At 46.1% G+C, this 16,323-nt stretch overlaps 1 protein-coding gene across 4 annotated transcripts in view; it reads right to left on the bottom strand.

Moving 5' to 3' along the window:
• Nucleotides 1-16,323, bottom strand: part of gria4b (glutamate receptor, ionotropic, AMPA 4b) — a 175,648-nt gene that overhangs the window by 79,956 nt on the left and 79,369 nt on the right. For all 4 annotated transcript variants that reach the window (XM_042309512.1, XM_042309511.1, XM_042309514.1 and 1 more), the window contains exon 3: nt 5,477-5,716. In XM_042309512.1, coding sequence (XP_042165446.1) covers nt 5,477-5,716 — 240 coding nt within the window. The remainder of the gene's footprint in view (nt 1-5,476; nt 5,717-16,323) is intronic.

The following is a 16,323-nucleotide window of genomic DNA, read 5'->3' on the forward strand; positions in this document are numbered from 1 at the left end:
GAGCAAGAGAGAGCAAAAGAGAGAGAAAGAGCAAGAGAGAGAGAGAGAGCGAGAGAGAGAGAGCAAGAGAGAGCAAAAGAGAGAGAAAGAGCAAGAGAGAGCAAAAGAGAGAGAGAGAGCGAGAGAGAGAGAGCAAGAGAGAGCAAAAGAGAGAGAAAGAGCAAGAGAGAGCAAAAGAGAGAGAGAGAGAGAGAGCAAGAGAGAGCAAAAGAGAGAGAAAGAGCAAGAGAGAGCAAAAGAGAGAGAGAGAGAGAGAGAGAGCGAGAGAGAGAGAGCAAGAGAGAGCAAAAGAGAGAGAAAGAGCAAGAGAGAGCAAAAGAGAGAGAGAGAGCGAGAGAGAGAGAGCAAGAGAGAGCAAAAAGAGAGAGAAAGAGCAAGAGAGAGCAAAAGAGAGAGAGAGCAGAGAGAGAGAGAGAGCAAGAGAGAGCAAAAGAGAGAGAAAGAGAGAGAGAGCAAAAGAGAGAAAAGAGAGAGAGAGAGCAAGAGAGAGCAAAAGAGAGAGAAAGAGAGCAAGAGAGAGCAAAAGAGAGAGAAAGAGCAAGAGAGAGAGCAAGAGAGAGAAAGAAAAGAGAGAGCAAAAGAGCAAGAGAGAGCAAAAGAGAGCAAAAGAGAGAGAAAGAGCAAGAGAGAGCAAAAGAGAGAGAAAGAGCAAGAGAGAGCAAAAGAGAGAGAAAGAGCAAGAGAGAGAGAGAGCAAGAGAGAGCAAAAGAGAGAAAGAGCAAGAGAGAGCAAAAAGAGAGAGAAAGAGCAAGAGAGAGCAAAAGAGAGAGAGCAAGAGAGAGAAAGAGAGCAAGAGAGAGCAAGAAGAGCAAAGCAAGAGAGAGAAAGAGCAAGAGAGAGCAAAGAGAGAGAAGAGAGCAAGAGAGAGCAAGAGAGAGCAAGAGAGAAAGAGCAAGAGAGAGAGAGCAAAAGAGAGAGAAAGAAAGAGAGAGAGAGCAAAAGAGAGAGAGAAAGAGCAAAGAGAGCAAAAGAGAGAGAGAGAGCAAAAGAGAGAGAAAGAGCAAGAGAGAAAAAGAGAGAGAAAGAGCAAGAGAGAGCAAAAGAGAGAGAAAGAGCAAGAGAGAGCAAAAGAGAGAGAAAGAGCAGAGAGAGAGAGAGCAAAGAGAGAGAGAAAAGAGCAAAGAGAGCAAAAGAGAGAGAAAGAGCAAGAGAGAGCAAGAGAGAGAGAGAGCAAAGAGAGAGCAGAAGAGAGCAAAAGAGAGAGAGAGAGAGAGCAAGAGAGAGAGAAAGAGAGAGAAAAGAGAGAGAAAGAGCAAGAGAGAGAAAAAAGAGAGAGAGCAGAGAAGAGCAAGAAGAGAGCAAAGAGAGCAAAAGAGAAGAGCAAGAGAGAGAGAGCAAAAGAGAGAGAAAGAGCAAGAGAGAGAAAGAGAGAGAGAGAGAGAGAGAGAGAGAGCAAAAGAGAGAGAAAGAGCAAGAGAGAGCAAAAAGAGAGAGAAAGAGCAAGAGAGAGAGCAGAGAGCAAGAGAGAGAGAAGAAGAGAGCAAGAGAGAGAGAGCAAAGAGAGCAAAAGAGAAAGAGCAAGAGAGAGAGAGAGAGAGAGAGAGAGCAGAGAGAGAGCAAAGAGAGAGAGAAAGAGCAAGAGAGAGAGCAAAGAGAGAGAGAAAGAGCAAAGAGAGAGAGAGCAAAGAGAGAGAGAAGAGAGCAAGAGAGAGCAAAAGAGAGAGAAAGAGCAAGAGAGAGCAAAAGAGAGAGAGAGAGAGAGAGAGAGAGAGCAAAAGAGAGAGAGAGAGAGCAGAGAGAGAGAGAGCAAGAGAGAGCAGCAAAAGAGAGAGAAAGAGCAAGAGAGAGCAAAAGAGAGAGAAAGAGCAAAGAGAGAGAGAGCAAAAAAGAGAGAGCAAGAGAGAGCAAGAGAGAGCAAAAAGAGAGAGAAAGAGCAAGAGAGAGCAAAAGAGAGAGAAAGAGCAAGAGAGAGCAAAAGAGAGAGAGAAAGAGCAAAGAGAGAGAAGCGAGAGGTCAGAGAAAGAGCAAGAAGAGAGAGAGCAAAAAGAGAGAAAGAGCAAGAGAGAGAGAGAGTGAAGAGAGAGAAAGAAGAGAGAGAGAGAGAGAGAGAGAGAGCAAAAGAGTTCTCAATCAGAGCAAGAGAAGAGAGAGATTGGGAAAGAGCAGAGAAAGAGCAAGAGAGAGAGAAGCGAGAGAGTAGAGAGAGCACCAGATAGAGAGAGAGTTTTTTTGTTATATTAAAGAGCAAAAAGAGAGAAAGAGCAAGAGAGAGAGAGAGCAGCCGAAAAAAAGAGAGAGAAAGAGCAAGAGAAGAGAGAGCCCAAAGAGAGAGAGAGAGAGCAAAAGAGAGAGAAAGAGCAAGAGAGCAAAAGCAGAGAGGCGGCATTAAGAGGAGCTGAGGAGCTTCACGGCCAAAAGAGAGAAAGAGCAGAGAGAGCAAAGAGAGAGAAAGAGCAAGAGAGCTGTGGAGAGAGAGACTCTTATTCCAGAGAGAGAGAGCTCGGTTCCAGATCTGCGAAAGAGAGAGCAAAGAGAGAGAAAGAGCAAGAGACCACCAGTTCCAGCAAAGAGAGAGAGAGAGAGAGAGAGCAAAAGAGAGAGAGAGAGAGAGAAAGAGAGAGAGAGAGAGAGCAAAAGAGAGAGAGAGAGCGAGAGAGAGAGCAAAAGAGAGAGAAAGAGCAAGAGAGAGCAAAAGCAGAGAGAGAGCGAGAGAGAGAGCAAAAGAGAGAGAAAGAGCAAGAGAGAGAGCAAAGAAGAGAGAGAGAGCAAAGAGAGAGAGAGAGAGCAGCCAGAGAGAGAGCAAAAGAGAGAGAGAGAGCTGAGAGAGAGAGCAAAAAGAGAGAGAGAGCAGAAGAGCAAAAGAGAGAGAAAGAGCTGTCAAGAGAGCAGAGAAGAAGCAGAGAGAGAGAGCAAAAGAAGAGAGAGAGAGAGCAAAGAGGAGCAGTCAGAGCTGTGAAGCAGAAGCCAGAGAGAGAAAGAGCAAGAGAGAGCAAAAAGAGAGAGAGAGCGAGAGAGAGAGCAAAAGAGAGAGAAAGAGCAAGAGAGAGCAAAAGAGAGAGAGAGAGCTGTCAGAGAGAGAGCAAAAGAGAGAGAGAGAGCAGAGAGAGCAAAAGAGAGAGAAAGAGCAAGAGAGAGCAAAAGTTGTTTTGCCCAGAGAGAGAGAGCGAGCGAGAGAGAGAGCAAAAGAGAGAGAGCCCAGAGAGCAGAGAGAGCAAAAGAGAGAGAGAGAGCAAGAGAGAGAGCAAAAGAGAGAGAGAGAGAGCAAGAGAGAGCAAAAAGAGAGAGAGAGAGCAAGAGAGAGAGAGCAAAAGACTCTTCCAGATCTGAGAGAGAGAGAGAGAGCAAAAGAGAGTCTTCCAGAGAGAGAGCAAGCAAAAGAGAGAGAGAGCAGTCAGCCAGAGAGAGAGCAAAAGAGAGCTGGTAGAGAGAGAGAGCAGAGAGAGAGCAAAAGAGCTTCCTCTCAGAGAGAGCAAGAGAGAGAGAGCAAAAGAGAGAGAGAGAGCGAGAGAGAGAGCAAAAGAGAGAGAGAGAGAGCAAGAGAGAGCAAAAGAGAGAGAGAGAGAGCAAGAGAGAGCAAGAGAGAGCAAAAGAGAGAGAGAGAGCAAGAGAGAGCAAAAGAGAGAGAGAGAGAGCAAGAGAGAGCAAAAGAGAGAGAGAGAGCAAGAGAGAGAACGAGAGAAAAAGAGAGCGAGAGAAACTAAGAAAAGGTGACATCCCAAATGGCTTTATAGTACACTACATTTGACCAGGACCTATAGGCATCCCACAGGGCGCTGATCAAAAGTAGTTCACTAAATAGGGGATAGGGTGCCATTTGGGAGGCAACCTATCCTTAGTTTCATTACGAACAAAAGGATGCATCACTACACTTGACTATCGATTGATTGGTAGATTTGGTCTGTAGCCCTCTTTGGCCCCAAGACATGCCCAAGACACATTATTTTCGTACAGCATCCATTCACACTTCCACCGGGTTTTCACAGAGCAGGGATATGCGAGGTGGATCGGGGTAGGCAATGCAGGTGTCATATTGATGAGACCAAGGCGCAGCGTGATAAGCATACATGTTTCTTTTAATGAAGGGAAAAACACTAAACAAAAGTGCCGCTATATAACAACGAGTGCTGACATGCAACTACACATAGACAATAACCCACAAAACCAAAATGGGAAATAGCAACCTAAATGGGATCCCCAATCAGAGACAACGATAAACAGCTGTCTCTGATTGGGAACCAATTCAGGCCACCATAGACCTACATATACCTAGACAATACCAAAACCCCACAGATATACAAAAAACCCTAGACAAGACAAAAACACACATACCACCCTCGTCACACCTCGACCTAACCAAAATAATAAAGAAAACAAAGATAACTAAGGTCAGGGCGTGACAGCAGGGTCTGGACCATAGAAATAGAATGACAAGAACTGACAATTACAGGTAATTCTATTTATATCGCCAATATGGACCAGACCATATAAATTGAATTACCCGTAATTGCCCATTCTAGACATTCTATTTCTAAGGATTGTAGTTGCTGTAGTGTCCTGAATGCACAGAGCCATAGATACACATTACAATAAGCATCCATTACTAATGACGACATGCAGATTATAAATACATGATCATTGTATGATATAGCCTGTCTTTAGCACTTCTAGTCTATCTTGGCTTGGTTTCTACTGCCACTGTTTCCACTGTTCGCACTGTTTCTGCTAGTAAGTCCAACAAGTTTGTAGTCACAAGCTAGATGCAGTCATTGCATGCTAGGAAAATGGAACCAAATACTAAACTTTTGACTACTTTAATACACATATAAATTAATTTGTCCAAATTCTTTTGGTTCCCTAAAATGGGGGGGATTATGTACAAAAAGGTAATTTATAAATGGTTCATCTGATATGGATTAAAATACCCTAAAATTAAAGCTGACAATATGCACTTTAGTAATTGTATTATTTTAAAGTTCTGGAGAAGATCTGGAGTACAGAGCCAAAACAACAAAAACTGTTTCACGACTAAAATACTTCTGGATCTCACAGTATGTACCCAGAAAATGCATAGATATGGAGCCACCCCAGATTTGGCCCCTAGGCAGCAAAGCAGCCACTATCACTCCAATATAACTAAAAACTGTAAATACATATTTAGATTCAAGTCAATGTCTCTATAGCTGAGAGTCTTATCTTTCAGATGCAATTGGAACCGAGTTGATAGCCCATAGCGTTCCAAAGTTAGAGCCTCTAATGCCCATATCAGTTTCATCTTAGCTCATACCAGTATGTCATATTAGCTCAATCTCCAATTTCTCTGAGTATCACAGAAACACAACACAACGTTTTACTGCTTGACAGACAGTGTCTCTTTGCAATCATTATCAATTTGGTGTCCAAAATAACCCCTGTTGGGTTATTTTGTTGGTGCTTTTAGGGTTAAAAGTAGACTCAGTAATATGACAGTCATACACAGTGAGGATTATTCATACGTTCTAAAGGTAACACATCATCACACACAAATTTGAGAACTTACCCCGGTCGGTGTCATAGAGGAAGACAAACTTGTTCCAGTCGTAGTGGTCGAGCAGCGAGAGCAGCGCCCCACGGATGGAGGGCCGGAGCTGCAGCGTGAACTGGCTCTCTCCCTCGGTCGGGAAGCTGGGCGTGATGAGGGAGATGTGCAGTGCCCCGCAGAACGACGTCAGTGTGTGCACAGAACGCTTGTCATACAGGCCGAAGATGGCGAAGACGCCCCGCGAGTACTGCGAGCAGACTGTGAGGAAGATGGAGTGAAGGGGGAAGAGAGAGAGAGTGCGAGAGAGAGAGATAGGGGGAGGGAGGGAGGGCAAGAGAGAGAGATAGGGGGAGAGGGAGGGAGGGCGAGAGAGAAAGAGAGAGAGAGAAATAGGGGAGAGGGAGGGAGGGAGGGCGAGAGAGAAAGAGAGAGAGAGAGATAGGGGGAGAGGGAGGGAGGGCGAGAGAGAAAGAGAGAGAGATAGGGGGAAGAGAGAGAGATAGGGGAGAGGGAGGGAGGGTGAGAGAGAAAGAGAGATATGGGGAGAGAGAGAGAGAAAGAGAGAGAAAGAGAGAGATAGGGGGAAGAGAGAGAGAGAGAGATAGGGGGAGAGCGAGAGAGAAAGAGAGAGAGAGAGATAGGGGGAGAGGGAGGGAGGGTGAGAGAGAAAGAGAGAGAGATAGGGGGAGAGGGAGGGCGAGAGAGAAAGAGAGAGAGATAGGGGGAAGAGAGAGAGATAGGGGAGAGGGAGGGAGGGTGAGAGAGAAAGAGAGATATGGGGAGAGAGAGAGAGTGCGAGAGAGATAGAGGGAGAGGGAGGGAGGGTGAGAGAGAAAGAGAGAGAGAGAGAGAGAGAGAGAGATAGGGGGAGAGGGAGGGAGGGCGAGAGAGAGAGAGATAGGGGGAGAGGGAGGGAGGGCGAGAGAGAAAGAGAGAGATAGGGGGAGAGGGAGGGAGGGCGAGAGAGAAAGAGAGAGATAGGGGGAGAGGGAGGGAGGGCGAGAGAGAAAGAGAGAGATAGGGGGAGAGGGAGGGCGAGAGAGAAAGAGAGAGATAGGGGGAGAGGGAGGGAGGGCGAGAGAGAGAGAGAGAGATAGGGCAAGAGGGAGGGAGGGTGAGAGTTACTTACACATTGCTGATAGTTCACTAACCCATTCAAATCCCTACAAGAGGATCCCGTTATAGCCTATGCAATAATAACTACCCAAAATCCACAAAATATCACATTTTCTCTGACGTTTCCATCTTAGAAAATGGTTTTCTTTCCCAATCAAAATGAAATAACGACATCGGAAAGCAATAGTCGCAAGTTTAAGGAGTCTCTCTACCTCCGTCACCGTCTCCACTCTCTCCCTCTTTCTTCCCTCTGGCTCTCTCACCCTTTCACTGCCCTCTCCTTCCTCCCCCCTCTCTCTCTCCCTCGTTCTTCCCTCTCTCAACCTTTCACTGCCCTCTCCTTTCTCCCCCCTCTCTCTCCCTCTTTCTTCCCTCTCTCACCCTTTCACTGCCATCTCTTTCCTCCCCCCCTCTCTCCCTCTTTCTTCCCTCTGGCTCTCTCACCCTTTCACTGCCCTGTCCTTCCTCACCCCTCTCTCTCTCCCTCTTTCTTCCCTCTGGCTCTCACCCTTTCACTGCCCTCTCCCCCTCTCCCTTTCTCTCCCTCTTTCTTCCCTCTGGCTCTCTCACCCTTTCACTGCCCTCTTCACCCCCCTCTCTCTCTTTCTCTCTCTCACACAAGTTCTTTCTGCGTTTAGGATCATGTAGTAGTCTGTTTAGGATAATGTCGTTCTCAGTTTAGGATCATGTTGTACTCAGTTTAGGATCATGTTGTACTCAGTTTAGGATCATGTCGTACTCAGTTTAGGATCATGGCGCAGTCAGTTTAGGATCATGGCGTAGTCAGTTTAGGATCATGTCGTACTCAGTTTAGGATCATGTCGTACTCAGTTTAGGATCATGTCGTACTCAGTTTAGGATCATGTCGTACTCAGTTTAGGACCATGGTGTAATCAGTTTAGGATCATGTCGTACTCAGTTTAGGATCATGGCGTAGTCTGTTTAGGATCATGTCGTAGTCAGTTTAGGATCATGTTGTACTCAGTTTAGGATCATGACGTAGTCTGTTTAGGATCATGTCGTAGTCGGTTTAGGATCATGGCGTAGTCTGTTTAGGATCGTGTCGTAGTCGGTTTAGGATCATGGCGTAGTCAGTTTAGGATCATGTTGTACTCAGTTTAGGATCATGTTGTACTCAGTTTAGGATCATGGCGTAGTCAGTTTAGGATCATGTTGTACTCAGTTTAGGATCATGTCGTACTCAGTTTAGGACCATGGCGTAGTCAGTTTAGGATCATGTCGTACTCAGTTTAGGATCATGTTGTACTCAGTTTAGGATCATGTCGCAGTCAGTTTAGGATCATGGCGTACTCAGTTTAGGATCATGTCGTAGTCAGTTTAGGATCATGTCGCAGTCAGTTTAGGATCATGGCGTACTCAGTTTAGGATCATGTCGTAGTCAGTTTAGGATCATGTCGCAGTCAGTTTAGGATCATGGCGTACTCAGTTTAGGATCATGTTGTATTCAGTTTAGGATCATGTCGCAGTCAGTTTAGGATCATGGCGTACTCAGTTTAGGATCATGTTGTACTCAGTTTAGGATCATGTTGTACTCAGTTTAGGATCATGCCGTAGTCAGTTTAGGATCATGGCGTACTCAGTTTAGGATCATGGCGTTTAATCAGTTTAGGATCATGTTGTAGTCAGTTTAGGATCATGTTGTAGTCAGTTTAGGATCATGTTGTAGTCGGTTTAGGATCATGTTGTAGTCGGTTTAGGATCATGGCATAGTCTGTTTAGGATCATGGCATAGTCTGTTTAGGATCATGTCGTACTCAGTTTAGGTTCATATTGTAGTCTGTTTAGGATCATGTCGTAGTCGGTTTAGGATCATGGCGTAGTCTGTTTAGGATCGTGTCGTAGTCGGTTTAGGATCATGGCGTAGTCAGTTTAGGATCATGGCGTAATCAGTTTAGGATCATGTTGTAGTCAGTTTAGGATCATGTTGTAGTCAGTTTAGGATCATGTCGTAGTCAGTTTAGGATCATGGCATAGTCTGTTTAGGATCATGGCATAGTCTGTTTAGGATCATGTCGTACTCAGTTTAGGATCATGGCGTACTCAGTTTAGGATCATAGCGTAGTCTGTTTAGGATCATGTCGTAGTCGGTTTAGGATCATGTCGTACTCAGTTTAGGATCATGTCGCAGTCAGTTTAGTATCATGGCATGGTCTGTGTAGTCTGTTTAGGATCATGTCGTAGTCGGTTTAGGATCATGTCGTACTCAGTTTAGGATCATGTCGTAGTCAGTTTAGGATCATGTTGTAGTCTGTTTAGGATCATGTTGTACTCAGTTTAGGATCATGTCGCAGTCAGTTTAGGATCATGGCGTACTCAGTTTAGGATCATGTCGTAGTCAGTTTAGGATCATGTCGCAGTCAGTTTAGGATCATGGCGTACTCAGTTTAGGATCATGTTGTATTCAGTTTAGGATCATGTCGCAGTCAGTTTAGGATCATGGCGTACTCAGTTTAGGATCATGTTGTACTCAGTTTAGGATCATGTCGCAGTCAGTTTAGGATCATGGCGTACTCAGTTTAGGATCATGTCGTAGTCAGTTTAGGATCATGTCGTAGTCGGTTTAGGATCATGTCGTACTCAGTTTAGGATCATGGCGTAATCAGTTTAGGATCATGTTGTAGTCAGTTTAGGATCATGTTGTAGTCGGTTTAGGATCATGTCGTAGTCAGTTTAGGATCATGGCATAGTCTGTTTAGGATCATGGCATAGTCTGTTTAGGATCATGTCGTACTCAGTTTAGGTTCATATTGTAGTCTGTTTAGGATCATGGCGTAGTCGGTTTAGGATCATGTTGTAGTCAGTTTAGGATCATGTTGTAGTCAGTTTAGGATCATGTCGTAGTTGGTTTAGGATCATGTCGTAGTCAGTTTAGGATCATGGTGTGGTCTGTGTAGTCTGTTTAGGATCATGGCGTGGTCTGTGTAGTCTGTTTAGGATCATGGCGTGGTCTGTGTAATCTGTTTAGGATCATGGCGTGGTCTGTGTAGTCTGTTTAGGATCATGGCATGGTCTGTGTAGTCTGTTTAGGATCATGGCGTGGTCTGTGTAGTCTGTTTAGGATCATGGCGTAGTCAGTTTAGGATCATGTGGTAGTCAGCTTAGGATCATGTTGTAGTCAGTTTAGGATCATGGCGTAGTCAGTTTAGGATCATGTTGTAGTCAGTTTAGGATCATGTTGTAGTCTGTTTAGGATCATGGCGTGGTCTGTGTAGTCTGTTTAGGATCATGGCGTAGTCAGTTTAGGATCATGTTGTAGTCAGTTTAGGATCATGTTGTAGTCTGTTTAGGATCATGGCGTGGTCTGTGTAGTCTGTTTAGGATCATGGCGTTGTCTGTGTAGTCTGTTTAGGATCATGTCGCAGTCAGTTTAGTATCATGGCATGGTCTGTGTAGTCTGTTTAGGATCATGGTGTTGTCTGTGTAGTCTGTTTAGGATCATGGCGTGGTCTGTGTAGTCTGTTTAGGATCCTGGCATGGTCTGTGTAGTCTGTTTAGGATCATGGCGTGGTCTGTGTAGTCTGTTTAGGATCATGGCGTAGTCAGTTTAGGATCATGTTGTAGTCAGTTTAGGATCATGTTGTAGTCAGTTTAGGATCATGGCATAGTCAGTTTAGGATCATGTTGTAGTCAGTTTAGGATCATGTTGTAGTCTGTTTAGGATCATGGCGTGGTCTGTGTAGTCTGTTTAGGATCATGGCGTAGTCAGTTTAGGATCATGTTGTAGTCAGTTTAGGATCATGTTGTAGTCTGTTTAGGATCATGGCGTGGTCTGTGTAGTCTGTTTAGGATCATGGCGTTGTCTGTGTAGTCTGTTTAGGATCTTGGCATAGTCAGTTTAGGATCATGTTGTAGTCAGTTTAGGATCATGTTGTAGTCTGTTTAGGATCATGGCGTGGTCTGTGTAGTCTGTTTAGGATCATGGCGTTGTCTGTGTAGTCTGTTTAGGATCATGGCGTGGTCTGTGTAGTCTGTTTAGGATCATGGCGTGGTCTGTGTAGTCTGTTTAGGATCATGGCGTTGTCTGTGTAGTCTGTTTAGGATCATGGCGTGGTCTGTGTAGTCTGTTTAGGATCATGGCGTGGTCTGTGTAGTCTGTTTAGGATCATGGTGTTGTCTGTGTAGTCTGTTTAGGATCATGGCGTGGTCTGTGTAGTCTGTTTAGGATCATGGCGTTGTCTGTGTAGTCTGTTTAGGATCATGGCGTTGTCTGTGTAGTCTGTTTAGGATCATGGCTGCTATGAGTGATGCACATGTGGTTAACATGTTCACCGTGAACGCACCTGCTCCCAGGGTTATTAGTTATGAGCGTGTGTGTGTGTGTATAAGGGGAAGGTACAGTTGTCCCCGGGGTAGATGGGGTAGTTAGGGCCTCCACTGACCCAAGGAGATCAAAAGCTGGAAACGACATACGACTGCTTTTCCCTCACACATAAGCACGCATAAACGCGCACACACACAGACACACACACACAGAGACAATCACACACTGACAGACAGACACACCCCCCTCTCTCTTTTTCTCTCTCACACATACACCCACATAAACACATACTCACACACCCATGCACTCATAACAAATAACACACAACTCCATTCTAATTCATGACCACACACCCATCAGAGGTTAGCACTTTGCAAACAGAAAGAATGATATCATCATCCATCATGCTGTCTGTCTCAGTCTATTCTTTCAATTTCTCTCTCCAGCCCGCCCTCCCTTGCTCACTCCTTCTACCCCTCTTTCTGTTTCTCTCCCCCCTCTTTCTCCATCTCCCCCCTCTCTCTCTTTCTCCACCTGGAGAAGTACAGAACCACTAATGAGCAGACTGCTGAGCTGGTGTTATTTCCAATAAACAAGACGAGCGACAATATCAAGAACATCGCTCTCTCACAAACACAAACAGCCACCATCGTCTCATTAGAGCAGAACTTGACGTTTACATCCCAAATGGCACCCTATTCTCTGGTCAAAAGTAATGCACTAGGGAATAGGGTGCCATTTGGGAACAGCCTACATTGGCTATGGAGCAATATGAGTGATATGCCTTTAGGTGGAGATAGATCTCTCTGTATTCATGTGAGGGTTTGGTACCCTGGTATAAACAGAGCTTTCTGTCCCTGTGGCCATTGGTTTCAATGAAAGGAAGCCAGTGTGGAACATACATACAGATAGGGAGACCGCACACACACACAACAAACGCACACACACACACACACACACACACACACACACACAAACAATGAACACACACATGAAGTCCCTAGAAGGAGAGAACTGAGTGGAACACGATGAACAGGGAAGGCTCAATCTGCTTTCTCTCCTCTCCCTCTCTCCTTAGTGTTGTTTCTCTCCTTTTGTCTGCCCAGAGAAGAGGACACAAAGTGAATTAACTCTAGCCTAGACAAGCTCTGGAGAAAGGAAGAAGGGGAGAGGGGAGAGAAGGAGGGAGGGGAAGTGGAAGTGGAAATCAGCAATACATATGGGGGTGCTTACAGCAATCAACTTCACCTTAGAAAGAAACACACACACACACACGCTAGCAAGCAAGCACACACACACACACAGACACAGACACACACAAAGACACACACACAGACACACACACACACTGTCAGACTGACCTCTTTATAGAGGCTAAATCAAACCAACCCTGGGAGAGTATTCAGTGGAGAAACCATTGATTCTCCATTTTCCATATCACGTCAAGGAATATGACGGGTCTAAGTTTGAATTGGCTATGAATATAGACTAATACTACCTGTATCTGTTGATGGGAACAGTTACAGGTATTGGTCTCGTTGGTCTCGTTAGAATTTGGCAAAGCAGTGGGACTAACCGTTGTAGTTATATTTTACATTTTAGTCATTTAGCGGACGCTCTTACAGTTAGTGCATTCATCTTAAAATAACCACATACCACAAGCATAGAAAGTAAATGTTTCCTCAATAACATAGCTATCAGTAGAGTCAGAGGTAGAAGGGGGGTCAAATGCGAGGGCTAGTTTAAGTATATATTATTTAATTTTATTTATTAATTTTTGGGGGGGGGTCGAGATGAGGAGGATTATTTAAGATACCCCCCCTGTAGGTTTGGGAGGGCCAAGAGATCTGAAGTGGCAGAACGGAGTGCTCTGGTTGGGGTGTAGGGTTTGAGCATAGCCTGATGGTAGGGAGGGAGAGTTCCTCTTGCTGTTCCGTAGGTAAGCACCATGGTCTTGTAGTGGATGCAAGCTTCGACTGAAAGCCAGTGGAGTGTGTGGAGGAGCGGGGGTGACATGAGAGAACTTGGAAAGGTTGAAAACCAGGTGGACTGCAGTGTTCTGGATAAGTTGCAGGGGCTGGATGGCACAAGCAGGGAGCCCAGCAAACAGCAAGTTGCAGTAGTCCAGATCGGAGAGGACAAGTGCCTGGATTAGGACCTGCGCCGCTTCTTGTCTGAAGTAGGGTTGTACTCTACGGATGTTGTAGAGCTTGAACCTGCAGGGCTGGGTCACTGCTTTGATGTTTACAGAGAACGACAGGGTGTTGTCCAGGGTCACACCAAGGTTCTTTGCACTCTGGGAGGGCAATACTGTGGAGTTGTCAACTGTGATGGAGGGGTCGTTGAGCGGGCAGGCCTTCCCCGGGAGGAAGAGCAGTTCCGACTTGTCAAGGTTGAGCCTGAGGTGGTGGGCCGACATCCAAGTTGAGATATCTGCCAGGCATGCAGAGATGCGTGTCGCCACCTGGGTGTCAGAAGGGAGGAAGTAGCAATGGTAGGAGAGACCATGTAAGGATATGACGGAGCCGAGAGACTTGGTGTATAGACTTGTAAATGTAGAGGGCCTAGAACCGAGCCATGGGGGACACCAGTAGTTAGAGTAAGTGGTACAGGAACAGATCCTCTCCACATCACGTGGTAGGAGCGGCCTGCCAGTTAGGATGCAATCCAAGAGTGTGCAGCGCCTGAGACACCCAACCTTGAGAGGGTGGAGAGGAGGATCTGAAGGTTCACAGTGTCGAAGACAGTGGAAAGATCTAGGAGGATAAGAAAATAGGATAGAGAGTCAGCTTTAGCAGTGTGGAGAGCCTCTGTGACATAGAGATGAGCAGTCTTGGTAGAGTAACCTGTCTTGAAGCCTGACTGGTTCTGAGAGAGATACTGAGAAAGTTGAATCAGAGACAGAATGCTCAAGTGTTTTGGAAAGAAAAGAAAGAAGGGATGCAGGTCTATAGTTTTTGACGTCAGGTGAGTCAAGTGTTGGTTTCTTGTTCTTGAGGAGGGGAGCAACTCGGGCCATTTTGAAGTCAGAGGGTAGCCAGTGGCCAGTGGTCTGGGATGAGTTGATGAGGGAAGTGAGAAATGGGAGAAGGTCTCCAGAGATGGTCTGGAGAAGGGAGTAGGGGATGGGATCGACCGGGCAGGTTCCCTAACCAGAAACCGTGGATTGATGGCAGCATTTGCATGAAACTGAAAGCGCGAACCACTGCTTTTAATCAGGGCAGGTGACTGGTAACATGACCGAATACAAACAGTGCAGCTATTCCCTCCGCAAGGCTATCAAACAAGCTAAGCGTCAGTACAGAGACAAAGTAGAATCTCAATTCAACGGCTCAGACACAAGAGGCATGTGGCAGGGTCTACAGTCAATCACGGACTACAAGAAGAAATCCAGCCCAGTCACGGACCAGGATGTCTTGCTCTCAGGCAGACTAAATAACTTTTTTGCCCGCTTTGAGGACAATACAGTGCCACTGACACGGCCTGCAACGAAAACATGCGGACTCTCCTTCACTGCAGCCGAGGTGAGTAAGACATTTAAACGTGTTAACCCTTGCAAGGCTGCAGGCCCAGACGGCATCCCCAGCCACGCCCTCAGAGCATGCGCAGACCAGCTGGCCGGTGTGTTTACGGACATATTCAATCAATCCCTATACCAGTCTGCTGTTCCCACATGCTTCAAGAGGGCCACCATTGTTCCTGTTCCCAAGAAAGCTAAGGTAACTGAGCTAAACGACTACCGCCCGTAGCACTCACTTCCGTCATCATAAAGTGCTTTGAGAGACTAGTCAAGGACCATATCACCTCCACCCTACCTGACACCCTAGACCCACTCCAATTTGCTTACCGCCCAAATAGGTCCACAGACGATGCAATCTCAACCACATTGCACACTGCCCTAACCCATCTGGACAAGAGGAATACCTATGTGAGAATGCTGTTCATCGACTACAGCTCGGCATTCAACACCATAGTACCCTCCAAGCTCGTCATCAAGCTCGAGACCCTGGGTCTCGACCCTGCCCTGTGCAACTGGGTACTGGACTTCCTGACGGGCCGCCCCCAGGTGGTGAGGGTAGGCAACAACATCTCCATCCCGCTGATCCTCAACACTGGGGCCCCACAAGGGTGCGTTCTGAGCCCTCTCCTGTACTCCCTGTTCACCCACGACTGCGTGGCCACGCACGCCTCCAACTCAATCATCAAGTTTGCGGACGACACAACAGTGGTAGGCTTGATTACCAACAACGACGAGACGGCCTACAGGGAGGAGGTGAGGGCCCTCGGAGTGTGGTGTCAGGAAAATAACCTCACACTCAACGTCAACAAAACTAAGGAGATGATTGTGGACTTCAGGAAACAGCAGAGGGAACACCCCCCTATCCACATCGATGGAACAGTAGTGGAGAGGGTAGCAAGTTTTAAGTTCCTCGGGCATACACATCACAGACAAACTGAATTGGTCCACTCACACAGACAGCATCGTGAAGAAGGCGCAGCAGCGCCTCTTCAACCTCAGGAGGCTGAAGAAATTCGGCATGTCACCAAAAGCACTCACAAACTTCTACAGATGCACAATCGAGAGCATCCTGGCGGGCTGTATCACCGCCTGGTACGGCAACTGCTCCGCCCACAACCGTAAGGCTCTCCAGAGGGTAGTGAGGTCTGCACAACGCATCACCGGGGGCAAACTACCTGCCCTCCAGGACACCTACACCACCCGATGTTACAGGAAGGCCATAAAGATCATCAAGGACATCAACCACCCGAGCTACTGCCTGTTCACCCCGCTATCATCCAGAAGGCGAGGTCAGTACAGGTGCATCAAAGCTGGGACCGAGAGACTGAAAAACAGCTTCTATCTCAAGGCCATCAGACTGTTAAACAGCCACCACTAACATTGAGTGGCTGCTGCCAACACACTGACACTGACACTGACTCAACTCCAGCCACTTTAATAATGGGAATTGATGGGAAATGTAAATATATCACTAGCCACTTTAAACAATGCTACCTTATATAATGTTACTTACCCTACATTATTCATCTCATATGCATACGTATATACTGTACTCTATATCATCGACTGCATCATTATGTAATACATGTATCACTAGCCACTTTAACTATGCCACTTTGTTTACATACTCATCTCATATGTATATACTGTACTCGATACCATCTACTGTATCTTGCCTATGCTCCTCTGTACCATCACTCATTCATATATCCTTATGTACATATTCTTTATCCCCTTACACTGTGTATAAGACAGTAGTTTTGGAATTGTTAGTTAGATTACTTGTTGGTTATTACTGCATTGTCGGAACTAGAAGCACAAGCATTTCGCTACGCTCGCATTAACATCTGCTAACCATGTGTATGTGACAAATAAAATTTGATTTGATTTGATTTGATTTGTCGGGCGGCCAGACTTCACTTGTCACCGGATGTCATCTGGAGAGAA

This window comes from Oncorhynchus tshawytscha, linkage group LG30 (genome assembly GCF_018296145.1).
Source record: "Oncorhynchus tshawytscha isolate Ot180627B linkage group LG30, Otsh_v2.0, whole genome shotgun sequence".
NCBI classification, from domain to species: domain Eukaryota; kingdom Metazoa; phylum Chordata; class Actinopteri; order Salmoniformes; family Salmonidae; genus Oncorhynchus; species Oncorhynchus tshawytscha.